Below are 21,442 nucleotides of genomic sequence, written 5' to 3' on the forward strand. Positions count from 1 at the left end.
ACAAATTCTTCTGAAGTAAACGAGCAATTAGCCGAACAATTGCTGTGTGTCTCCTGTCGTCCTTCTGTCTTTAGCACTGGACCGAACAGTATCTCGGACCGGTTCTTTCTGATATAAACACACATCATGAAAATTAGAGCTTCATAAAAACTTCACACTCCACTTCTCCAAAATCCATTATAATTTATAATAAATTAGCCCAGACTTGTGTAAACACACACACACACACACACACACTGCAACACTCCATAAAATACACACACACACACTTTCCATTTATTAACAGGACAGCAGCAGAACCTGGAGTTTACAAGGTGATAAAATAAAACTCAGAGGAAAGAGAAGATCCGGACAGCTTTAACTGGACAGCGTGAGAGCAGACTGTTTACGTCTGAGTGACCAGACGTCTGGATTCTCAATCTAATCCAATCCAACTTACAATGTCTGCCTGTGAAGAGGATTAAAGGTCTAACAGATTAGGAGGAAAATATATATATTTAAAAAAAAAAAAAAAAACATGACTAGAAAATAAGGACAGCAAAGAAAGATTGAATCAGTTGCTTTGACTTTACTACTGATTTTCTAATCAATAAATCAGATGTACTTCTTTTTGTTCATAGTGAAATGTAGAAATTAAAATGAAGTCATTAATCACTGAATATTATTTTAAAAAATGTAACTAACAAACCTCATTCTTTTATCCAGTGATTTAAACAACAGGAACTACAGCGCCCCCTGGTGTCTCTCTCTCTCTCTCTCCCTCTCTCTCTCTTACTCTCTCTTACTCTCTCTTGTAGGATTATATAGTCATTTTAATACTCTAACTTTATTTAACTGTAATATATAGTATATAATGGTATATAAAACTGTTCTCAAGTGAACCAAATGAGAAGAACAGACAATATGTTAAAACTCCTAGACGTTTATGAAGGTTTTTTATTTTTGTGTCATCATCTTAGTTGTCTCTGGCTCCCTATTTACCATCTTAATAAAAAAGTCGAATTAAGCATTCTTTAATCATATTTGTATATACACCTGAATTTCCCATAAACTTACTTTATCAGCACTAACCATAGCCTGGCACATGAGTTCAGGGCCGCTGTGTGTCCTTGTTCCTCTGAAAACACTGGACTTCCTTATTTAGTCATGCTGTGGGATGGGGAGTCTTGGAGCGAGGTCAGTACAAGAGAGAGGGAAAACACACACACACACACACACACTATACAGTTGCAGTCTTCTTCAGTGGAATATGTATAACTCTAGTTAAAAATAGCTATGTCTGGACCTTCTAAATCTTCTACACATGACCTTCACCATGACCTTCCAAATGCCAAGAAATGACAAATCAGTCTAACAGCCCTGGACGAATTTTTAATAAACTATTAAATACATTACAAATTACATTATTATTTAATTTTTAATAAAATATAAATACACAAAGCCAGACATTAAAGAATGGAAAATGTTGTATCTCCATTATTACTGATATATGAATAAATTCCTAATAATAATGATAATAATAAACTATTTCCCTTTAATCATTTGTGCCTGCAGCAATCTTTCCTTCCGGACTTTATTGCTCTCGTAGCGATGGCAATATTGTTGAATTATCTCACTACTGGGAGCCAGTCTTCTCTTCTCTTGTTGTTTTTGTCCTGATGTACAGCTCATTACATGATCATCTCCTGAATAAGGAGGGAGTGATTAAAAACATATCCGGTTGCTTTATAACTCCTCTGTTAATAAATCTGATAAACCTGAGTCTATAAAATCATTTCTAAAGCTGTAAATGATCCCAGGAGCACAATGAGGTCACATCAGGTTAGAAGACCTGTGGAGAACCTGCTGGAAGGAAAGCCATCTTAGAAATTCTCCATTACGTATTCTACTCTGTGGTAGATGATGAGGCTACGTGATGATTTCTGGGTCATTTTTTATCTATTTGGGCTATGTCTGAAAAAAAAAACAGGCTAATATCATCCTTATCATGAAGCATGGTGGTGGCAGCATCACGCTATTGTTCTTGGACAGTTCCCTACGTGAACACCAGAGGGCGAGCTGCAGGGATTTTTCTATGTTATAGTGCCATGTGCGAAAGAAGCACTAGGGAAGACAAAAAACAAAATAAATACAAAACAAACAGCAAAAACCAGGAGGCAGAACCAGGTAACACGAAACAAGGACTTGACAAAACACCAGCACATGACAGCAGGTATATATAGGGAAGGTAATTAGTGAGACAAAAGGGACAGGTGTGCAGAGGTGGGGAAATGGAGGAAGGATTGGGCGGGGCAAACACATGAGAACACAAAACAAACAAAGACACATGGTACAAGGTGTAAATAAACCAAGCCATCCATGACAGTTTATGTTTGTGTCTTTACCTGTGTGCTTGCCCCACCCATCTCATTGTTTTTTTTCCACCTTTTGCCATTTACCTGTTCCTCATGTTCCCCTCATCACCTCCTCTCTCATATATATATATATATATATATATACATATATATAAAGGAAACCTGCAGCAGATTAAAGACAACCTTGGACCTGAGTTTTCAGCGTGACAAGGACCTGAAGTGTACTGATTTACCAAAATGATCTTGTCACTCTGGACAAAAGGGTAGGCCATGCTTCGTTGGAATATGACATCAAAATTTAACTACAAGTGTAGATCCTCATCTCCTTCAGAATTTCAGGGATGTATTTTGATTTTTTTTTGTTTAACCACCTCAGTAAAGTGTGTTATTCATTCATTTAAACCACTAAACTGATAGCAACATAAATACATACAGGAAAATAGGTGGAGTATTGGGGTTAATATTATTTTGGATTTTAAGAAAAGGCACTAAAATGTATACCTTAGGCTCCAGAATGGTGCAGCAGAAAGTCTTAATGGTGTAGCGTCCTCAGAGGGAGTGGGAGTGAGATTACTGGTGGGTGGGAATTACAGAAATGAAGAAGAAATAATTAATAAACTTCTTACTTTAATGTTACTCATGAAGAACAGCTTGTTGATGCTCATGAGGATGGTTGCCAGGTTTTAACAAAACTCCCACTCAGACCTTTATTTGGACAGGGTATACGTCTGACTGACCAGACGCCTGAATTCTGTCTATAATCCAATCCAAAATGTCTGTTTATACAGAGGATTAAAGGTCTAACAGACAAGTATCAGTTCAACTGAGTGCATAATGTTGATTAGGAAAAAATGTTTATTCACTATATTGCCAAAGGTTTTGGGACATCTGCCTTTATATGCACGTGAATGTAATATGGAGTTGGTCAGGACCCTGTGCAGGCCAGTCAAGTTCCTCCACACCAAACTCACTCATCCATGTCTTTATGGACCTTGCTTTGTGTACTGGTGTGCAGTCATGTTGGAACAGGAAGGGGTCATCCCCAAACTGTTCCCACAAAGAGCATGAAATTGTCCAAAATGTCTTGGTATGAAGCTGAAGCATTAAGAGTTCCTTTCACTGGAACTAAGGGGCCGAGCCCAAGCCCTGAAAAACAACTCAATGATGTGGAGGGGTGTCCCAAAACTTTTGGCAACATAGTGTATAATCATTTATTCGTATTAACTTACACTCCTACTAAAAGGGGCTAAACCCAACCCCTGAAAAACAACACCTGAATTCAATGCTTTGGAGGGTTGTCCCAAAACTTTTGTTAATATAGTGTATATGTTTAAAAAACCATGGATAGGAATAATCAATAAAACTAGACATGTTCATAGTAAAGAATTATCTACAAGAAAGTGATAAAGATAAAATGTTGTCTTTTAGAAAAATACAGCTGAAATCACAAATTTCCAATTTTTTGAATGTTGCCAGGTTTTTCATAACTCCCACCAAGCTACTACATAAAGACAATGTAGTACTTTTACTTTTACTTTGAGAGTTTTTTTTCAAAGTAGTTGCTACTAATACATATAGGCAGATATTATATAACAATCCAAGCTGACTGGTCACCTACACCCTGGACAAGACCCACCCACCACCAGAGGGCAACTTCAATCATATATATATATATATATATATATTTTTTTTTTTTTCTATTTTATTTATTTCATTCTTTGTTATCTGCTCCACTTCCTGTTCTGTGTGTTCTCTCCTTTAGTGTTGTGTGTTACTGTATTTGAGCTCATTGTGAGTAGACATTGTCATGTCCTGCTGTAGTCTAGTTGATTGGCTTTTTTCCTATCTTTTTGTTTATTAGTTGTTAAATCATTGGAGACTCTTGTGGCATGTGTCTGGAATTGTGACTAAATGATTCAATAGCTTGAATATGAATGCAGCAGGATTGAGAATGTTGTGAATGAAAAACCCAGGAGATCATCAGCAGGTTCTGAAAAACTCAAACCAGCCTATCTTCTACAAATACTCATGCTCTCAAAGTCAAGATTATCCAGATGATTGGATAACTGTATGAATAGAGAGATGAGAGAGAGAGAGAGAGAGAGAGAGATAGGGAGAGAGAGAGAGAGAGAGAGAGAGAAAGGGGGGGGGTAGTGATGTCATTCTAACAGTGTAAATAATAAAGCACTTCATTCTGTTGTGTAAATGTGAACAGGAGTGTGAGAGTAACTTTAACTGAATAAAGAAGGCATTGGTGTGAATTGTCTATCATTATCAGTTCAGTCCTTCATTTTCAGTGCTTTATGTCAGACTGGTGTGTGAGAGTTGATCTGGAGCTGGTCCCAGGAATTCCAGCATGTTTATCTTGGCAGTAAACTGGAGAACCCAGAGGAACCCAGTACTGCCACATGGAGAACATGCACGCAGAGGAAGTGGAGCTCAGGACAGAACTGGGAACACTGGGGCTTTGGAGGGACTGATACCTGTCTCACCAGCAGGATTTTACCTCAGGGTTACATTCACATTGCACTTATAAATCACGGCTCTTTCACCTTCTCATAACAAACCACAAACAGAGCTAGTGTAAACAGGGCAGTGAGACTGTAGGTCAGGAAACTGCCTTATATGGACAAAGGCTTTCTTTAATCCAATGCTCTGTGCTAAATCTAAAGCAGGGAATTAAAGGAAATCCTGCCTGTGATAAGAAAATCAAAGTCACAGGGACAGTTAGTGGAGAATAATAATAAAAACATAATACAGGGACATCACTTCTGTGTAAGATATCTAAGAATTAATGACTTCACGTGTCACTTTAAATCGTTCTTGAAGTGTAAGCATGTGTATATTTGCTTATTTTTTCTAAAACCTGTTTTTAAGTAGACATTAATTCATATACATTTTTTAAATATTTTTTTATTCTCTCTCAAAGGTGTTCTATGGGGTTGAGGTCAGGACTCTGTGCAGGCCAGTCAAGTTCCTCCACACCAAACTCACTCATCCATGTCTTCCACTTACACTCCTACTAAAACTTTCGAAGAATTTTTTTTTAAGAAACATCTAAATGAATAATTGAAGTAAACACACACACACACACAAATTCTAAATCTAAATCCCAGGCAAAGTGATCGCAGTGTGATCTTAAAAACAAACCCCACACTGGATTTAAGAAAGATTTATTAGATACAACACATCATTGCCATGTTAAAAAAAACAACAACAATAATACAGTCACAATTGCTATTTAATTTTCATTCAGTATATTTTAGTTCTGTTAAAGGCAGTTCTGTTTCCTGTTGCGTTAAACAATTCTGTACACAATTTTAAAAAACAGCTAAAACACATCACTTACAGTATCTACTGATAAACCTTTTAAACGCGGACAGACAGATCGAAAAATCTGAACCGAATCTTAAAATCTTTTTCTCTGTCAGGAGATTAACACTGAATAAAGTGAGACAGGTGAGACATTTGGAAAATGAGAAGTGAGTGATTTGGATGACCAACATCTCTGAGAACTTGAGATGACCAACATCTCTGAGACATTTGGATGACCAACATCTCTGAGACATCTGAATGACCAACATCTCTGAGACATTTGGATGATCAACATCTTTGAGACATCTGAATGACCAACATCTCTGAGACATGGAGATGACCAACATCTCTGAGACCTGGAAATGACCAACATCTCTGAGACTTTGAGATGACCAACATCTCTGAGGCATGGAGATGACCAACATCTTTGAGACATCTGAATGACCAACATCTCTGAGACATGGAGATGACCAACATCTCTGAGACATTTTGATGATCAACATCTCTGAGACATGGAGATGACCAACATCTCTGAGACATGGAGATGTCCAACATCTCCAAGGTATGGAGATGACCAACATCTCTGAAATATTTGGATGACCAACATCTCTGAGACATTTTGATGACCAACATCTCTGAGACATGGAGATGACCAACATCTCTGAGACATTTTGATGACCAACATCTCTGAGACATGGAGATGACCAACATCTCTGAGACATTTTGATGACCAACATCTCTGAGACATGGAAATGACCAACATCTCTGAGACTTTGAGATGACCAACATCTCTGAGACATTTTCATGACCAACATCTCTGAGACATGGAGATGACCAACATCTGTGAGACATGGAGATGACCAACATCTGTGAAATGTGGAGATGACTGACATCTGAGACGTGAGCTCCTTCAGTATTCTCTCAGGAGATTTACACTGAATAAAGTGAGACAGGTTTGAGAAATTGTGGAAATTATGGTTGAGTTTCTATAAGGAGGAAAAACTCTTCTGCAGAATATCACTCTCAGTGTCATTAAAAGGTTGCAGCTATTTACTGAGGAAAGATTTGAAAAACCATTTTGATTTAATCCCTTTGTCCTGTCACTGAAATGAATCCCGACCTAAACACACTATTTTCTCTTATAAGTGCTCTTTATCATGTACAGGAGCAGGTCACTACTGAACGTGATCAATGATCAGGGCTGTTATCAGAGAAAAAAACAGAAATCAACCAAATATATGGAGAATTTTAATTACAGGCCCAAAGCAGCCCAACATCTCTGAGACCTGGAGATGACTAACATCTCTGAGAAGTGGAGATGACCATCTCTGAGACTTTTGGATGGCCAACATCTCTGAGATGTGGAGATGACCAACATCTTTGAGACCTGGAGATGACCAACATCTCTGAGACATTTGGATGAACTTTTGGATGACCAACATCTCTGAAACATGGAGATGACCAACATCTCTGAGACCTGGAAATGACCAACATCTCTAAGACATGGAGATGACCAACATCTCTGAGACATTTGAATGACCAACATCTCTGAGACATGGAGATGACCAACATCTTTGAGACATTTGAATGACCAACATCTCTGAGACGTTGAGATGAGCAACATCTCTGACACATTTGGATGAACATTTGGATGACCAACATCTCTGAGACATGGAGATGACCAACATATCTAAGATGTGGAGATGACCAACATCTCTGAGACATGGAGATGACCAACATCTCTGAGACGTGGAGATGACCAACATCTTTGAGACATGGAGATGGCCAACATCTCTGAGACATGGAGATGACCAACATCTCTGAGACGTTTGAATGACCAGCATCTCTGATACGTGAGCTCTTTCAGTATTCAGCTATTTGAATCGGATCGGATGAGATCGGACAGGTTTCACTGCCTTGGCGCTACGGTGATGTGATGACGCTGATATGTGGGCTAACACTGGACCATCTGGAATCGCTGTCTAAATGATTATTTATGTAAATCTCTACATTTCATGAATAACATAGAAGAGAAGACAGATTTAAGCAGAAAATAGTGCTAACCGGGTTGAATTTACAGTGTGGTACACAAACAGTTGGCACATTAGCATGATTCTGCTTGTAATCACATAGCACTATGACTGTGTGTGTGTGTGTGTGTGTGTGTACTAGGGGATGATGTACATTTGCAGCCTGAAATTCTGACTAGCTTAGCCCTTCGTTAGCCCTTCTTTGTGTGGTGGCTAGCTCAATGCTCCTGGCTAATGAAGTGGCCAGAAGTACAGCAGTGTGAGGACGGAAAGCATATTCTTCTGGACCAAATAGGAGGACAGCTCAGAGCTGCTGGGCGGCTGTCTGCTCCTTGTAGCCTGAAAGAGAAGGAGACAAAACAGACTCGTTGTCAGCACATTCACACACACACACACACACACAAGCAGTACACTGTACAACAGGGTTCATGTACACAAAACCTTCAGAATCTATATTCTGTGTGAAGCTCCAGAGACTTCAGCTCACACCGAGAGATTCTTCATGATTGTTTCTCTATTTTGAGTTTTTAAAATTCAGCTAGAAGCAGGACAGGTTTAAGATTTCCTGAATTAATTAACTATTTAAAGTGACCAGGTTTTAATTAGCCTGCCACGTCAATGCTGGAAACTTCACAGTTCACAACAGAAGACTAGAACATCCAGCACCAACAGACACTGTCCACAGTGGCCACAGTGTAGAAAAAAACCCACTCAAGCCTTCTGCTACTGCTTATTGTTCTTCTGTTTTATGGATTATTGTCCGGTTCTTGACCCTGACGTTCTGGAATTCTCAATCTTTACCCTTATTAAAAATGTTGAACTGGTGTTTGTGCCCATCTCTGACATCTCTGTCCATCTATGTCCATCATGTGGGATCTCTGACATTACGGCAATATGAGCAGAAATCAGATCACATTTGACCGCTTCTAAATACTGGACATAATATTAGAATATTAGAAAAACACTATCGAAAGATTTTTTTTTGTGTGTTTTTGTACGGAAATAATAAAGAAGTAAACCTTCACAATGGTCTTACTGAGTCAGCACTGGTCATTAATTAATTTATTATCAGCCATTTTTCTAAAGCTTTTCATATTTAACATTCAGAGATGCATTCAGAGATGCAAGCTAGATATCAATCAGTGAGCTGTGTCCAGTGTTGCTGCTGCTGAAGAGAACGTAATGTCCTGCCACTGGCAGCAGAGTCACCTGGATATGACACATGGGAACACCTCTCTTTCTCTTCTGATCACAAAATGCGATTTAATACGAGGCGCTGTGAATGATACGTCTCTGAAACTTATTCTAATACGTAACACACTGACTTAACTACAGGCCTGGTGAAAAGCTGACAGATGGAAGGAGGTGGGAGGCACATTACCTAGCAGACTGAAATAAACAGGACAAGAGCGACACGGCTAACAGTCTGTACACTCGAAGTAGGCTGAGTGTCTGGACAGGCTGAGCTGTGATCAGAGCTCTTAACATACAGGAAGCATGGCATAAAACAACCAATGCCTAATTTCAACAATTTTTAAAGCCAATATATTTTTCTGAACCGAACTGGACCTACCTTCAGAGACTGTGGATTGAGGTGGGGCAGCATGGGAAATAAAGTAAAAAAACAAAACAAAAACAAACGTTAATTTTAGACAGAAACACAAACACAGCAGTGACTTTCAATAAATACACCGGTCAGCCATAACATTGTGAGCAGTGCCAGGTGACGTGAATAAGACTGATGATCTGCACATCATGGTACCTGTTAGTGGGTAGGATATATTAGGAACATTTTGTCCTCAAACTTGATGTGTTAGAAGCAGGGAAAATGGACAAGCGTAAGGATTTGAGCGAGTTTGACGAAGGGCCATATTGTGATGGCTAGACCTCTGGATCAGAGCATCTCCAAAACTGCAGCTCTTGTGGGGAGTTCCCGGTCTGCAGTGGTCAGTATCTTTCAAAAGTGGTCCAAGGAAGGAACAGTGGTGAACCGGCAACAGGGTCATGGGCGGTCAAGGCTCAGTGATACACGTGGAGAGCGAAAGCTGGCCCGTGTGATCCGATCCAACAGACGAACTACTGTTGCTCAAACTGCTGAAGAAGGTAATGCTGGTTCTGATAGAAAGGGGTCAAAATACAGAGTGTATGACGGGTCACGGCTGTTTTGGGGGCAAAACACAATATTAGGCAGGTGGTCATAATGCTATGGCTGATTGGTGTATGCAGGTAAATACTGACACTGAAAAAAGCAGATCAGGGGCAAGTCCCAAATCGAACACCTAGACTATTCTGTACCGTTGTGCAATATAAATAGTGTGAATATTGTGTTCAACAGAAAGAAGAAGAATTCACTTACTCAAATGTGGAATGTTGGACACTTCATACGCTCAACACTCGCAATTTTGTTTACGTAGCAGAAGATGGGCGGGGCTACCATGAGAAAAGAATTCTCAAGATAACGTCTTTTAAACTAGCCCATGATTTATTTTTCAACGTTATAAAAAAGCTAGCGGTGTCATGTTATGTGCATTTTTTTTTTTTTTGCTAATCATCTGGGAAAAGGCTGCTACTTTTTGTTAGTGGTCAGTGTTCCATTTGATCCTTCTAACATTCATACACTAGACACTAGTGTACATAGTGCATAGTGTGTAGTATAGTACATCATTTGGGACAGAAATGAGAGAATCAGCTCAGTGTCAAGCTTGAGAAATGTTCCACAAATGAAGACACAGTGGAACCTTGGCTAGGAACTAGAAAGGTTCCTAGAAGTCTAAAGAAGCTCAGTGATTGCTCTTCTCACCTCACTGCAGGAAGCAAAACGGATTGAAGTCACATCTCACATCTAACAAACACAGGGACTGACTCACTGCAGTGGAAGGAAGTTTCATCTTCAGGAAATTTGTTCTTGTTTATTTACCCAATCAGACAACTTCAAAGCCCTCAAAGTTAACTCCAAGACACTCTTCTTCTAGACTCCCAACCTTAACGTTTCTTCATGCATCTTCAGAGATCTAATATATATAAGGTTCTTTGAGGGATCTAGAAAGGATTCTTAAGAATCTTGGTTCCTTAAAGAACTTCTAGCACTAACTTCTTAGAGAAGTTCTTTAAAGAATTTACATGGTTCCTAGTGGTCCTGCTGTGAAAAACCATTTCTGGGTTCTTTAAAGCACCAGAACATATATGGTGCTCTGAAGAACCTGAGAGTAAAAGGCTCTTGGTGCAAGGTAAAGAAAGTTCTCCTAAAGCATCAGGCTAGAAAAACCCTTTTTTGTTCTAATTAAGAGTGTAGATCTTCCATGCTGGAGATGCTTTAGAGAGCAGCACAGGACTGATCTTCTCACAACACAGTGGGAAGTTAAAGCAGAATTGATCTACTGTATAATGTGGAGAACCCTGAACCATCTGGAAGAGTGGAAACGCTCCTGTTAGACTCTTTTCTTCCTTCATGTTAACCTTCAGACCCAGATCTGGTTCTGCATCTGAACTGAAGTTAAAAACAACTAAAGATTGGTTCTAGTGGCCATGTATGATGTGTGATGCTCACTTGCAAGGATAACCATGTCCATGCCCCAGAATATGCTCATGATCCAGCCCACCATCACCACAGCGGTGATGATCTGGATGAACGCAGCAGCGATGTTCAGCCAAAACACGCAGCACACGTGCCTGTCAGGGAGATCCGTCCTGGCTCCGCACAGCACCGTGAAGGCTGAGATAAACGTTCCTAACCATGGAAGCAAAGAGAAGAAAGAAAAGCTGTTAGATACTGCAAAAGATTTCCACTGATCCAGGTGTGAACAGACTGGTGTTTGATCCCAGGTGATCCACTGAGATCCTGAGGAGCACTGACTTCACCTGGAGCTGTATGGAATACCAACCAGAGACTTTAGAGTAAATATAGGTACTAAATAATGAGCTGTACTTCATTTTATTATGAGTGAATCATACAAATGAACCAGAGCCAGGTTTTCTAGAAAGAATTCATTGGTGTTTTCTATAACTCAAATATACCTTTTATAAACACACACAGGAATTTTTTTTTTCTTTCTGCTAACGGTGCTGCTTAGCATGGAAAAGTTAGCACGAAATAAAAAAATAAATGAAGGAAAAACAAAAGCATAAAGTGAATAGAAATATATTTCCTCGATGATTACATCCCTGATGATCTTTTCTTCTAATTCCACTTCATCCATCATCACCAGATGGAAAAATAAATAAATAACAGCTCTCCTGGAGGCGGCTAAACACAGTTTATGGTTTACAGGTCTCTATGCTAACAGAGCTGCTGAGCACCCGAGCCAATGCTACGTGTCACAACTGATGCATCCGAATCTTTCACACGAATGAATCACAAATTTCAGCAGCGAGAAACAAATGAAAACGCGTAATCTTAGTGCATTAAAATAAACACTGGGATGCTGGGAAAAATGTTATTGAGGTCTTATTTTAGCAGCTGTGATCTCAGATCCCTCCAGATGTGATCTCAGATCCCTCTCTTTCTCATCCATAACTGTTTTCTTTTCCTCTCTCCTGTATTATGAGAAATATTCCGATTATTGCAGCATTTTATTTCATTATGTAAGCAAACTCAGGCTTTTGTGTGTTTCCATCTGTATACTCGAGTGGGCTTTACTGGTGTGTGACTAACTGGGCTTATGGGGACGGCTGTTAATGGCGCTCTAATTACTGACAGTGACGTGAAAGCCCCCATTCTGCCTTTTCACTCTTCCTACATCCCCCTTCCTCTCCGTCATTCCATCCCACTCATCCTTCCTTTTGTTCTCGATTCATTTAACACCACTATATGACTATAGTTTCGCCTCTTCTTCCTTTATGAAGAAATGATGCGCAGGATAAATAGAGGAAAAACACAGGGCCTGTGAGGGGTCCTTGTCCCTACACATTAGACCGAGGATGACTGTAATTTTCCCGCAGCCGTGTTCCATCTGTGTGGGAAGTTAATTATCCGGCTTCGTTTTTCGGTTGAAGTAGGAGCGAGGGCTTTTGCTCGCTACAGTTTAACCTACAGACACTTTACATTTGTTTTGAGTGTCTGCTTCAGAGGAGAAGGATGTGATTGTTTGGAACGCTTCGGTTATGTAAGAGATTTAACTAAAAATAGCGTGGAGGAAGAGGAGTAAACAAAAGAAAATTGAAAACGCTGACAGTAAATCATGTCTTCAAGCTCATACACATCATATATACGTATATACAGTATATTGCCAAATGTATTGGGACACCCCTCCACATGATTGAGTTGTATTTCAGGGGTTGGACTTGGCCCCTTAGTTCCAGTGAAAGGAACTCTTAATGCTTCAGCTTCATACCAAGACATTTTGGACAATTTCATGCTCTTTGTGGGAACAGTTTGGGGATGACCCCTTCCTGTTCCAACATGACTGCACACCAGTACACAAAGCAAGGTCCATAAAGACATGGTTGAGTGAGTTTGGTGTTTTGGAAATTGACTGACCCGAGTCCTGACCTCAACCCCATAGAACACCTTTGGTATGAATTATAGCAGAGACCGCGAGCCAGGCCTTCTTGTCCAACATCAGTGCCTGACCTCACAAATGTGCTTCTAGAGGAATGGTCAAAAATTCCCATAAACACATTCCTAAACCTTGTGGAAAGCCTTCCCAGAAGAGTTGAAGCTGTTATAGCTGTAAAGGGCGGGACAACTCCATATTACATTCATGTGCATGGAAAGGCAGATGCCCCAATACTTTTGGCAATATTGTGTACGTTCATAACTTGACTCTTCTCATGTAGATCATCTGCTAAATTCTACACGATCACCTGTCACATGACTAGATGTGGGCATGTCCACAAAGACTCAGGGGAGTGAATACCAACAGGAGTGAAGACAGTAGAGCATGTGACCAGTGACACTGCTGAATTTTATACACAAACACCACCATCAGCGCTAGCCATCAGAGCTAATCACTTATAAACATTATTACCATGGCAAACTGAGCTGAGAAAAAACAACAAGCCAAATAGAAATGGGAGCACTGAAGAAGAAAGGCATGTATAAAAGGAGGACGAGGATGGACACCTCAGATGGTGTAAAGTCACTCCTTCATGTCTCTTAACGCTGCACAACACTTTATTACAGCCAAATGATAGCCACCGATCTGGAGCGTGTCACACACTCTACTGTTCTTCTGCTGTGGTGATAAATCCGGCTCCTCGGGACACGTAGTGCACTGCTTTGAGCACAGAGAGGAACACTGTGTGTGTGTGTGAGAGAGAGAGAGAGAGAGTGAGAGAGAGAGAGGGAGAGAGAGAGAGAGAGAGAGAGAGAGAGAGAGAGAGAGAAAGAGAGAGAGAGAAACCTTACTCTAAACATAAACAATCATCTTTTTATTTACTTAAAGGGAGAGGATGAAACTCTCGCACTCGTGTTATTCGTCTTTTAAAAATAAGATGGACACTTAACTACGTTTCCCTAGAGATCCTACTAATGTCCTAGATTCTCTATGTTTCATTGTTTAGGATTTGTCGTGTGTGTGTGTGTGTTTGTATGTGTGTGTTTGTGTGTGTGTGTGTGTATGTTTGTGTATGTGTGTGTGTGTATATATATGTGTATGTGTGTGTGTATGTGTGTGTTTGTGTGTACACCTGCTCTGCCTGTTGTTTCTTCATATCTACTGTATGTGTTTGGTTCTTTATTCAGGGTTCTGGTTGGTTTAGTCAGTAAACTCTGGAGCTGAGACTGGGTTTAACTTTAAGTTAGCAGAATTTAGAGTTTTTATGGTTCTTGGTCAGGATGTATGGTTCTATGAAGAACATTTAACATCCATGGAACGTTTCCATTAAAGTTCTTTAAGGAACCCTTCTGGTTCTTCCTGGAAACTTTCTTGCTTTCTTTCTAAGTGTGCACTGACGTGTCCTTCTCTACCCAGCACTTTGTGACAGAACTTTATTCAGAGAGCTGATGTAGAGAAGGTCAGTGGACAAACCCTCAGCACTCGCTCTGACCGAAGGAAGAGTGACGGCTACTGAACACACGCAGGAGGTCAGACTACACATTTCTACCTCCACGTTCACACTGGACTGTGTGTGTCTGTGTGTGTGTGTGACGCTAGTCAATAAACAGTGTGACTAGCGAGTGTTTTTTCAGGACTCAAGCATTTACAAATAACAGGCTGTGTTTTTTTGTGCGTGTGTGCGTTGGCAGTGTCATCACACAGTGAACACAGGAGATAACTGAGTCAGACATCACACACTAAAGCCTTTTAGCATTTCCCCAGAAATTCACATAGCATGTGTGTGTGGAATAGTGACCGCTACACTGCTTCAGTGTTGGACATAAAGACAGAAAAGTGCAGAAAAACAACAATGTCCACTCCAACATCGAGAGCTGCACACCAGTGGAAATTGCAGCTAAGAATAGCGACACTGCAGTAAACACACCGTTCATGGAGTAACGACTCACACAACTACACACACTCTGAAGCTCTGAGATCAGGAGGGAGAAAAGAAAAAGAAAAATCCAGGATAAACAAGCTCGAACAACACACAGCGTAACAGACTGAGACCGGACTGAGGACACAGGAAATAATGTCTACACACGAGTGACGGAATAAGTTCATCTGTTTATGAGAATGAACCGCGAGCTCGTGGGAATGCTCTGAACTCTTTCAAGGAATTCCGCATCTCGTAAACGAGCGCTAGATAATGATTAGTTCAGTCTTGTAAGATTTCCACCAGTCTAAATCCCATTTTCTGTCCAGACTTCAGGGTGTGTAAAGGAGGCGGATACAATAACATTGAGAAAGAAACACATGGGTAATGTCGATTTCAGCATCACCATGACAAGGGTTCAGGGGTTGGACTCAGCCCCTTAGTTCCAGTGAAAGGAACTCTTAATGTTTCAGTTTCATACCAAGACATTTTGGACAATTTCATGCTCTTTGTGGGAACAGTTTAGATTGGATTACAATTAGAGGGGAGACTGCGAGCCAGGCCTTCTCGTCCAACATCAGTGCCTGACCTCACAAATGCGCTTCTTCTAGAGAGTAATGGTCAAAAATTCCCATAAACACACTCCTAAAACATGTGGAAAGCCTTCCCAGAAGAGCTGAAGCTGTTATAGCTGCAAAGTGTGGGACAATATATAGTGTATAATGTTTTCTTTAAAGGATATTTCCCAGTAAAATTATGAAGTAAAATAGATATTAGACAAAAGGTATGAAAATACAGTGTGCCAAGAATTTTAAATAAAATTCTACAATAATTCCTTTTTCTATATTTTTTTCTAAAGAGATACAATTTCTATTTCTGTTTTTTCCCTTGTTTTTTCCTCTTCTTTCTTTATTTTGTAAGCCACCTATTGTTGTGTCATTTCATATTGACCCATGCATATGTGCCACATTAAAAAAAAAAAAGCAGAAGAGACAATAAAAAGAGAATGTCAGCTCATCACATGAAGCCTGACTCCAATTCATCAAATTCCGAAGCTGTTATGTTTAACATTTAGTGAAAGACTGACAGAGTCTGATGTAGAAAAAGCCTTTCGGTAACATCTGCTGTCATGGCAACAGGAAAAGCGCTGGGTTTCGTACAACAGGTCCCTCGTATACACCGTCCACACAGCCTTGGATAAACAGTGAGAACAGAGAGCTCGCGGCTCGTCCTCTTTATCCTCCGTTTCCTTTAAAACCACTACAGTCTAAGTGGAGTGTTTACTCTTCAGCCTGCTCTGAAAATGGAAAAAAAAAGTTACTCCAGATACTTTAATCTGATCCACTTTCTGGTTGAACTGGAAGAAGAACACAAGGCCTGAAGACGTCAGAGGGGTTTAAGGTATCATCTCATCTGTCAAGTTTCCCCTACAGAAGATGGACTGAATCATTTCGGAGCCGACAGATTCGAAGGAAGAATAATCAGAGCTGAAATTCAGAACATTTATTTATTCCTTATTAATTAATTAATTAATTTTTTTCAGATGCCTTGGTGTCACACACTGCAGATCAGAAGTACAGGCTGTGGAGATGAAGCTCTCACACATTAAGTGTCAGAGGAACAGACTGAAGAGCTTGTGTCCATGGCTGACACATACACTGTGTACTTGCTCCTTTGTTTTTCTGCATTTTTTCTTCAAGAAAACTCATGCATTCAGTCAATTCCTAAAGGTCACGAAGCAGTCTTCACCATCACACTACCAACACCAGGTTTCACCGCTGATATGATGCCCTTTGCTTGAGGCCAGATGTAACAACTCTTCCAAAAACCTTTAAATAACAACGTTCTCTAGACACTTGACTAGAACCTGGAACTCTTCAGAAGTCTAAGGGTTATCTACTGGATTGAGTCTTTAAGGGGGCATTTAATTTTTCACACACATCCAGCTAGAGATGGATAAGCTTTTTACTTCAATAAATGAAACAATCGTTTAAAAACTGAACTATTTTTTTTTTTGTTTACTTAGGTTGTCTTAAATTAAATTCTTACATTTTATAGATACACTATATTGCCAAACGTTTTGGGACGTCTGCCTTTACCTGGACATGAATGTAATATGGAGTTGTCCTGCCCTTTGCAGCTATAACTCTTTTTCCACAAGGTTTAGGAGTGTGTTTATGGGAATTTTTGACCATTCCTTTAGAAGTGCATTAGTGAGGTCAGGAAGGGGTCCTCCCCAAACTGTTGGATGAGAAGGCCTGGCTCACAGTCTCCACTTTAATTCTATCTGTTCTATTGGGTTGAGGTTAGGACTCTGTGCAGGCCAGTCAAGTTCCTCCACACCAAACTCACTCATCCATGTCTTTATGGACCTTGCTTTGTGTACTGGTATGCAGTCATGTTGGAACAGGAAGGGGTCATCCCCAAACTGTTCCCACAAAGAGCATGAAATTGTCCAAAATGTCTTGGTATGAAGCTGAAGCATTAAGAGTTCCTTTCACTGGAACTAAGGGGCCAAACCCAACCCCTGAAATACAACTGAAATAAAAATTAAATAAACACTGCACTGAGACACAAGACAGGTTGGATTTACGTCAGCACGGCAGTTTGGTTGAAGAAGGAAGCGAGGCATTAAACTAATCAGCATTTATTGCCGTTCAGATTCAGAATAATTACTAAAATCACCAAAGACATTCGAATAAAGCTTTCAACCAAGGAATTGCTATGAATAATTCTGGGAATTATAAACCAGTATGCTGCTACTACACTTGCTCAGTTTTATTAACCCCACTGTTCTGTTCCAGTGAAATGACCTATTTGCTATTAACCCTTTATTACATGCTTCACTGCGTCCGGGGAACTCTCTTGTGCATGCCATATTAACAGGCGATAATGCACGCTTATGTGAAAAACCAACAGATACATTTTAACGGAGGAAAGACATCTGGTTATATTAGTGTGAACACGCTCATGACTGATCAGAATCACACTCAGTAACGATCACACACACTGATCTTTCTGTAGGATTTCCCTAACATGTTGGTCTCCGGATAAAGACCCGGTCAGCAAAGAGCTTACAAAGCATATATATACAGTCATCATCAATATGCGGAGAAAATGGAGCACTAAATACACTGACACGTCCAAGTACAGGATGTTCCTCCACAACTGATGAAAGAACTTATCAAGGATGTTGCCAGGAGACCTACGGCAACATTAAATCAGCTCTGGTCAGTAGTGGTTACTTGCTGCGTGTCATAATCTCAGATGCTTCACACGTCTGGGCCAAACATGCCATTTTTTTTTCTTAACAGGTGTGTGTAGACTTTTTTTCTTCATATGGCATTTATGATGTAACAAATGGTCAGTCCTTAATTTTGGCCACAATGTATTACACAAGAACCTGATTATTATAAACAAACACACAATACAGAGGACGTGTGATGGTCAGTTTACCTTTTACAGGTAAGCTATGCTAAAAAAAAACAACAACAAAAAAAAAACAGTCTCTCGTGCTGCATGTAAAGAACATAATCTTATTTTACACACACACACACACACACACACACACAATGGTTATGAATCTATTATTTTTAATTATAAATAAAAGAAAGTTGTGTGTTAAATGTAAATACAAATCAGTTGGTGTGGTCAGGATTAGACTTTTCTGGTCATTACGCATGGATATATATATATATATATAAAATTGGTAATAAAACTTGCTAATAAAATCTGAATGTTATGAAGTATCTCAGTTACTCACCTAAGCCAGGAATGAAAGTGTTGAAGAACAGACACATGACAGCTAGAGGGAAGGGCATGTAGGGGATGGCTGCGCGCAGAGCTCCCTTCTTCTCCCGAACTTGAACAACAACTCCGCTTGTAGAAGACGAAACTCCTTTCTCAGTCACCTCTGTCTCTTTCTGCTCCATTTTCCGCTAAATAATATATATATATATGTATAGGTATGTATGGGTATATATTGATATTAATATGACAAGGTTCCTAGATGTTCCTCGCGCTCTCAGGTTCCTAAGTGTCGCCTGGTCAGGAGCAGAAAGCGGAGAGTTCCAAAGAGGGATGTGCAGTGACCGAACCGAATCTTTTTTAATGAATCTTCTCGAGTGAACCAACTGAACCGGATCACTGGCTCTCGGAAAGATTCATTCGTCTATTCTACAAGATTAGCTCTCATGTAGTATGTATAAATAAATAAATAAATAAATAAATAAAGGATGTTTATGAATGTAGCATATAATTTCGATAAGATTTTACAAAACAAAAACACCAGTTTATTGCCCCATGGTCTGGTAATGACAGTAATATTTCAGGATGCCTTTAACTGTTTGGACAGACAGACAGACAGATAGATAGATAGATAGATAGATAGATAGATAGATAGATAGATAGATAGACAGACAGACAGACAGACAGACAGACAGACAGATAGATAGATAGATAGATAGACAGACAGACAGACAGACAGACAGACAGACAGACAGACAGACAGACAGACAGACAGATAGATAGATAGATAGATAGATAGATAGATAGATAGATAGATTGCCATGTAAGAAAAAAATCCACTGAAAAGGGAAAAACGCCCTTTAGTAAGTGAATCGCTTTAATCAAACATTACAGCCACACAAGTATGAATGAATCTTTGAATAAAGGATTCAAATCTTTTTAATGTGACTCGTTTTGTGCATCACTGGAAAGAGCTGTTAAACAGACTACACAAACACTACACACACATTACATACACACACACACACACACACACGTCCTACTCCACACTGTGGATGACAGGCTTCATGTACAGAAAGTCACGATGCTTTAGAAGCTCATTTCCAGAAAAGAAAATTATTTTGACTAATGTTTATACATTATCTTAAAATCTTATGTTATCACCTCAAACTCTGACTGTCTCAAAAGTAAAAAAAAAATCTCTCAAAATATTCAGAATACTATATATATATATATATATATATATATATATATATATATATATATATATATATATATATATATTCATATACAGCGGATATAAAAGGTCTACACATTCCTGTTTTTTGTGAAGGTAGGTTATCCTTAGGTTTAAGGATAAATCATATCAGATATTCAATGTGAAATAGCAAGCATCAAAAGAAGTTCTGAATAACAAAAGAAATAACCAACCACAAAGTTTCAAGTAATTATCATACACCCATCTTCAATAATGTGATCCTGAACCATGAAAAAAGATCTGTTTCTGCTAGATTTCCATCATTTCATATGTCTGCTGAAGTCATGGTCCTCGTTGTTGACCAAGAGGAAAGGTACAGGAGAACCTCCCAAACATTAGATTGATCATAGAACACCGTGAAGTCCATCAACAAGTTAAGAAAAGAGGACACCACCAAGAGTGACATTACCAAGAAACCTCCATGCTCAGGAGGTCTTGCTCAGGAGCCCAGCAGTGGCAGCTAAGTGGACTGGGATTCAAACCTTCCAATCAGTCGTATACCACGTCCTCCAAAACGGCCAAAAAGACAAGAAGAAAAGAAAATCTGTGAGGTTCGATGGGAGTTTTGGACAGTCACTCTGTAAAGATGGGGACTTATTTCAGTCTGTCCAAATACACTATATTGCCGAAAGGTTTTTTAAACATATACACTATATTAACAATAGTTTTGGGACACCCCTCCAAATCATTGAATTCAGGTGTTGTTTTTCAGGGGTTGGGCTCAGCCCCTTAGTTCCAGTGAAAGGAACTCTTAATGCTTCAGCTTCATACCAAGACATTCTGGACAATTTCATGCTCTTTGTGGGAACAGTTTGGGGATGACCCCTTACTGTTCAAACATGACTGCACACTAGTGCACAAAGCACGGTTTATAAAGAATGGAAGAGTGAGTTTGGTGTGGAGGAACTTGACTGGCCTCAACCTCACAGAACACCTTTTGGATGAATTAGAGCGGAGACTGCAAGCCAGACCTTCTCATCCAACATCAGTGCCTGACCTCACAAATGCGCTTCTAGAGGAATGGTCAACAATTCCCATAAACACACTAAACCTAAACTTTGTGGAAAGCCTTCCCAGAAGAGTTGAAGTTGTTATAGCTGCAAAGGGTGGGACAACTCCATATTACATTCATGTGCATATAAAGTCAGATGTCCCAATACTTTTGGCAATATAGTGTGTCCAAGATGTACCTGCTCAGAATAAAAAACAAGAAGAGCATCTAGGCTTCAGGACTGTACACACAGATGACGACTCTCTTCAGTTTAAAATGTTTAAATGGGCCAATTAAAGACATTAACAGCAAGAAATGTAGACAATCAAAGAAA

At 39.6% G+C, this 21,442-nt stretch overlaps 1 protein-coding gene across 2 annotated transcripts; it reads right to left on the bottom strand.

The window, feature by feature from the left end:
* Positions 1-5,503: 5,503 nt before the first annotated feature.
* Positions 5,504-19,213, bottom strand: stum (stum, mechanosensory transduction mediator homolog). Of its 2 annotated transcripts, XM_058393450.1 has the most exons (4): positions 18,876-19,213; positions 11,247-11,426; positions 9,273-9,281; positions 5,504-8,038 (listed from the first exon to the last, which is right to left on the bottom strand). In XM_058393450.1, exons 1-4 carry the CDS (start codon positions 19,042-19,044, stop codon positions 8,004-8,006), a joined length of 393 nt encoding a protein of 130 aa, XP_058249433.1. In that variant the 5' UTR covers positions 19,045-19,213; the 3' UTR covers positions 5,504-8,003. The 2 variants fall into 2 exon arrangements, with proteins under 2 accessions (XP_058249433.1, XP_058249435.1); XM_058393452.1 differs by lacking the exon at positions 9,273-9,281 and having other exon boundaries at positions 18,876-19,212.
* Positions 19,214-21,442: the final 2,229 nt, after the last annotated feature.

Source organism: Hemibagrus wyckioides, linkage group LG06 (genome assembly GCF_019097595.1).
Source record: "Hemibagrus wyckioides isolate EC202008001 linkage group LG06, SWU_Hwy_1.0, whole genome shotgun sequence".
Classification (NCBI taxonomy): domain Eukaryota; kingdom Metazoa; phylum Chordata; class Actinopteri; order Siluriformes; family Bagridae; genus Hemibagrus; species Hemibagrus wyckioides.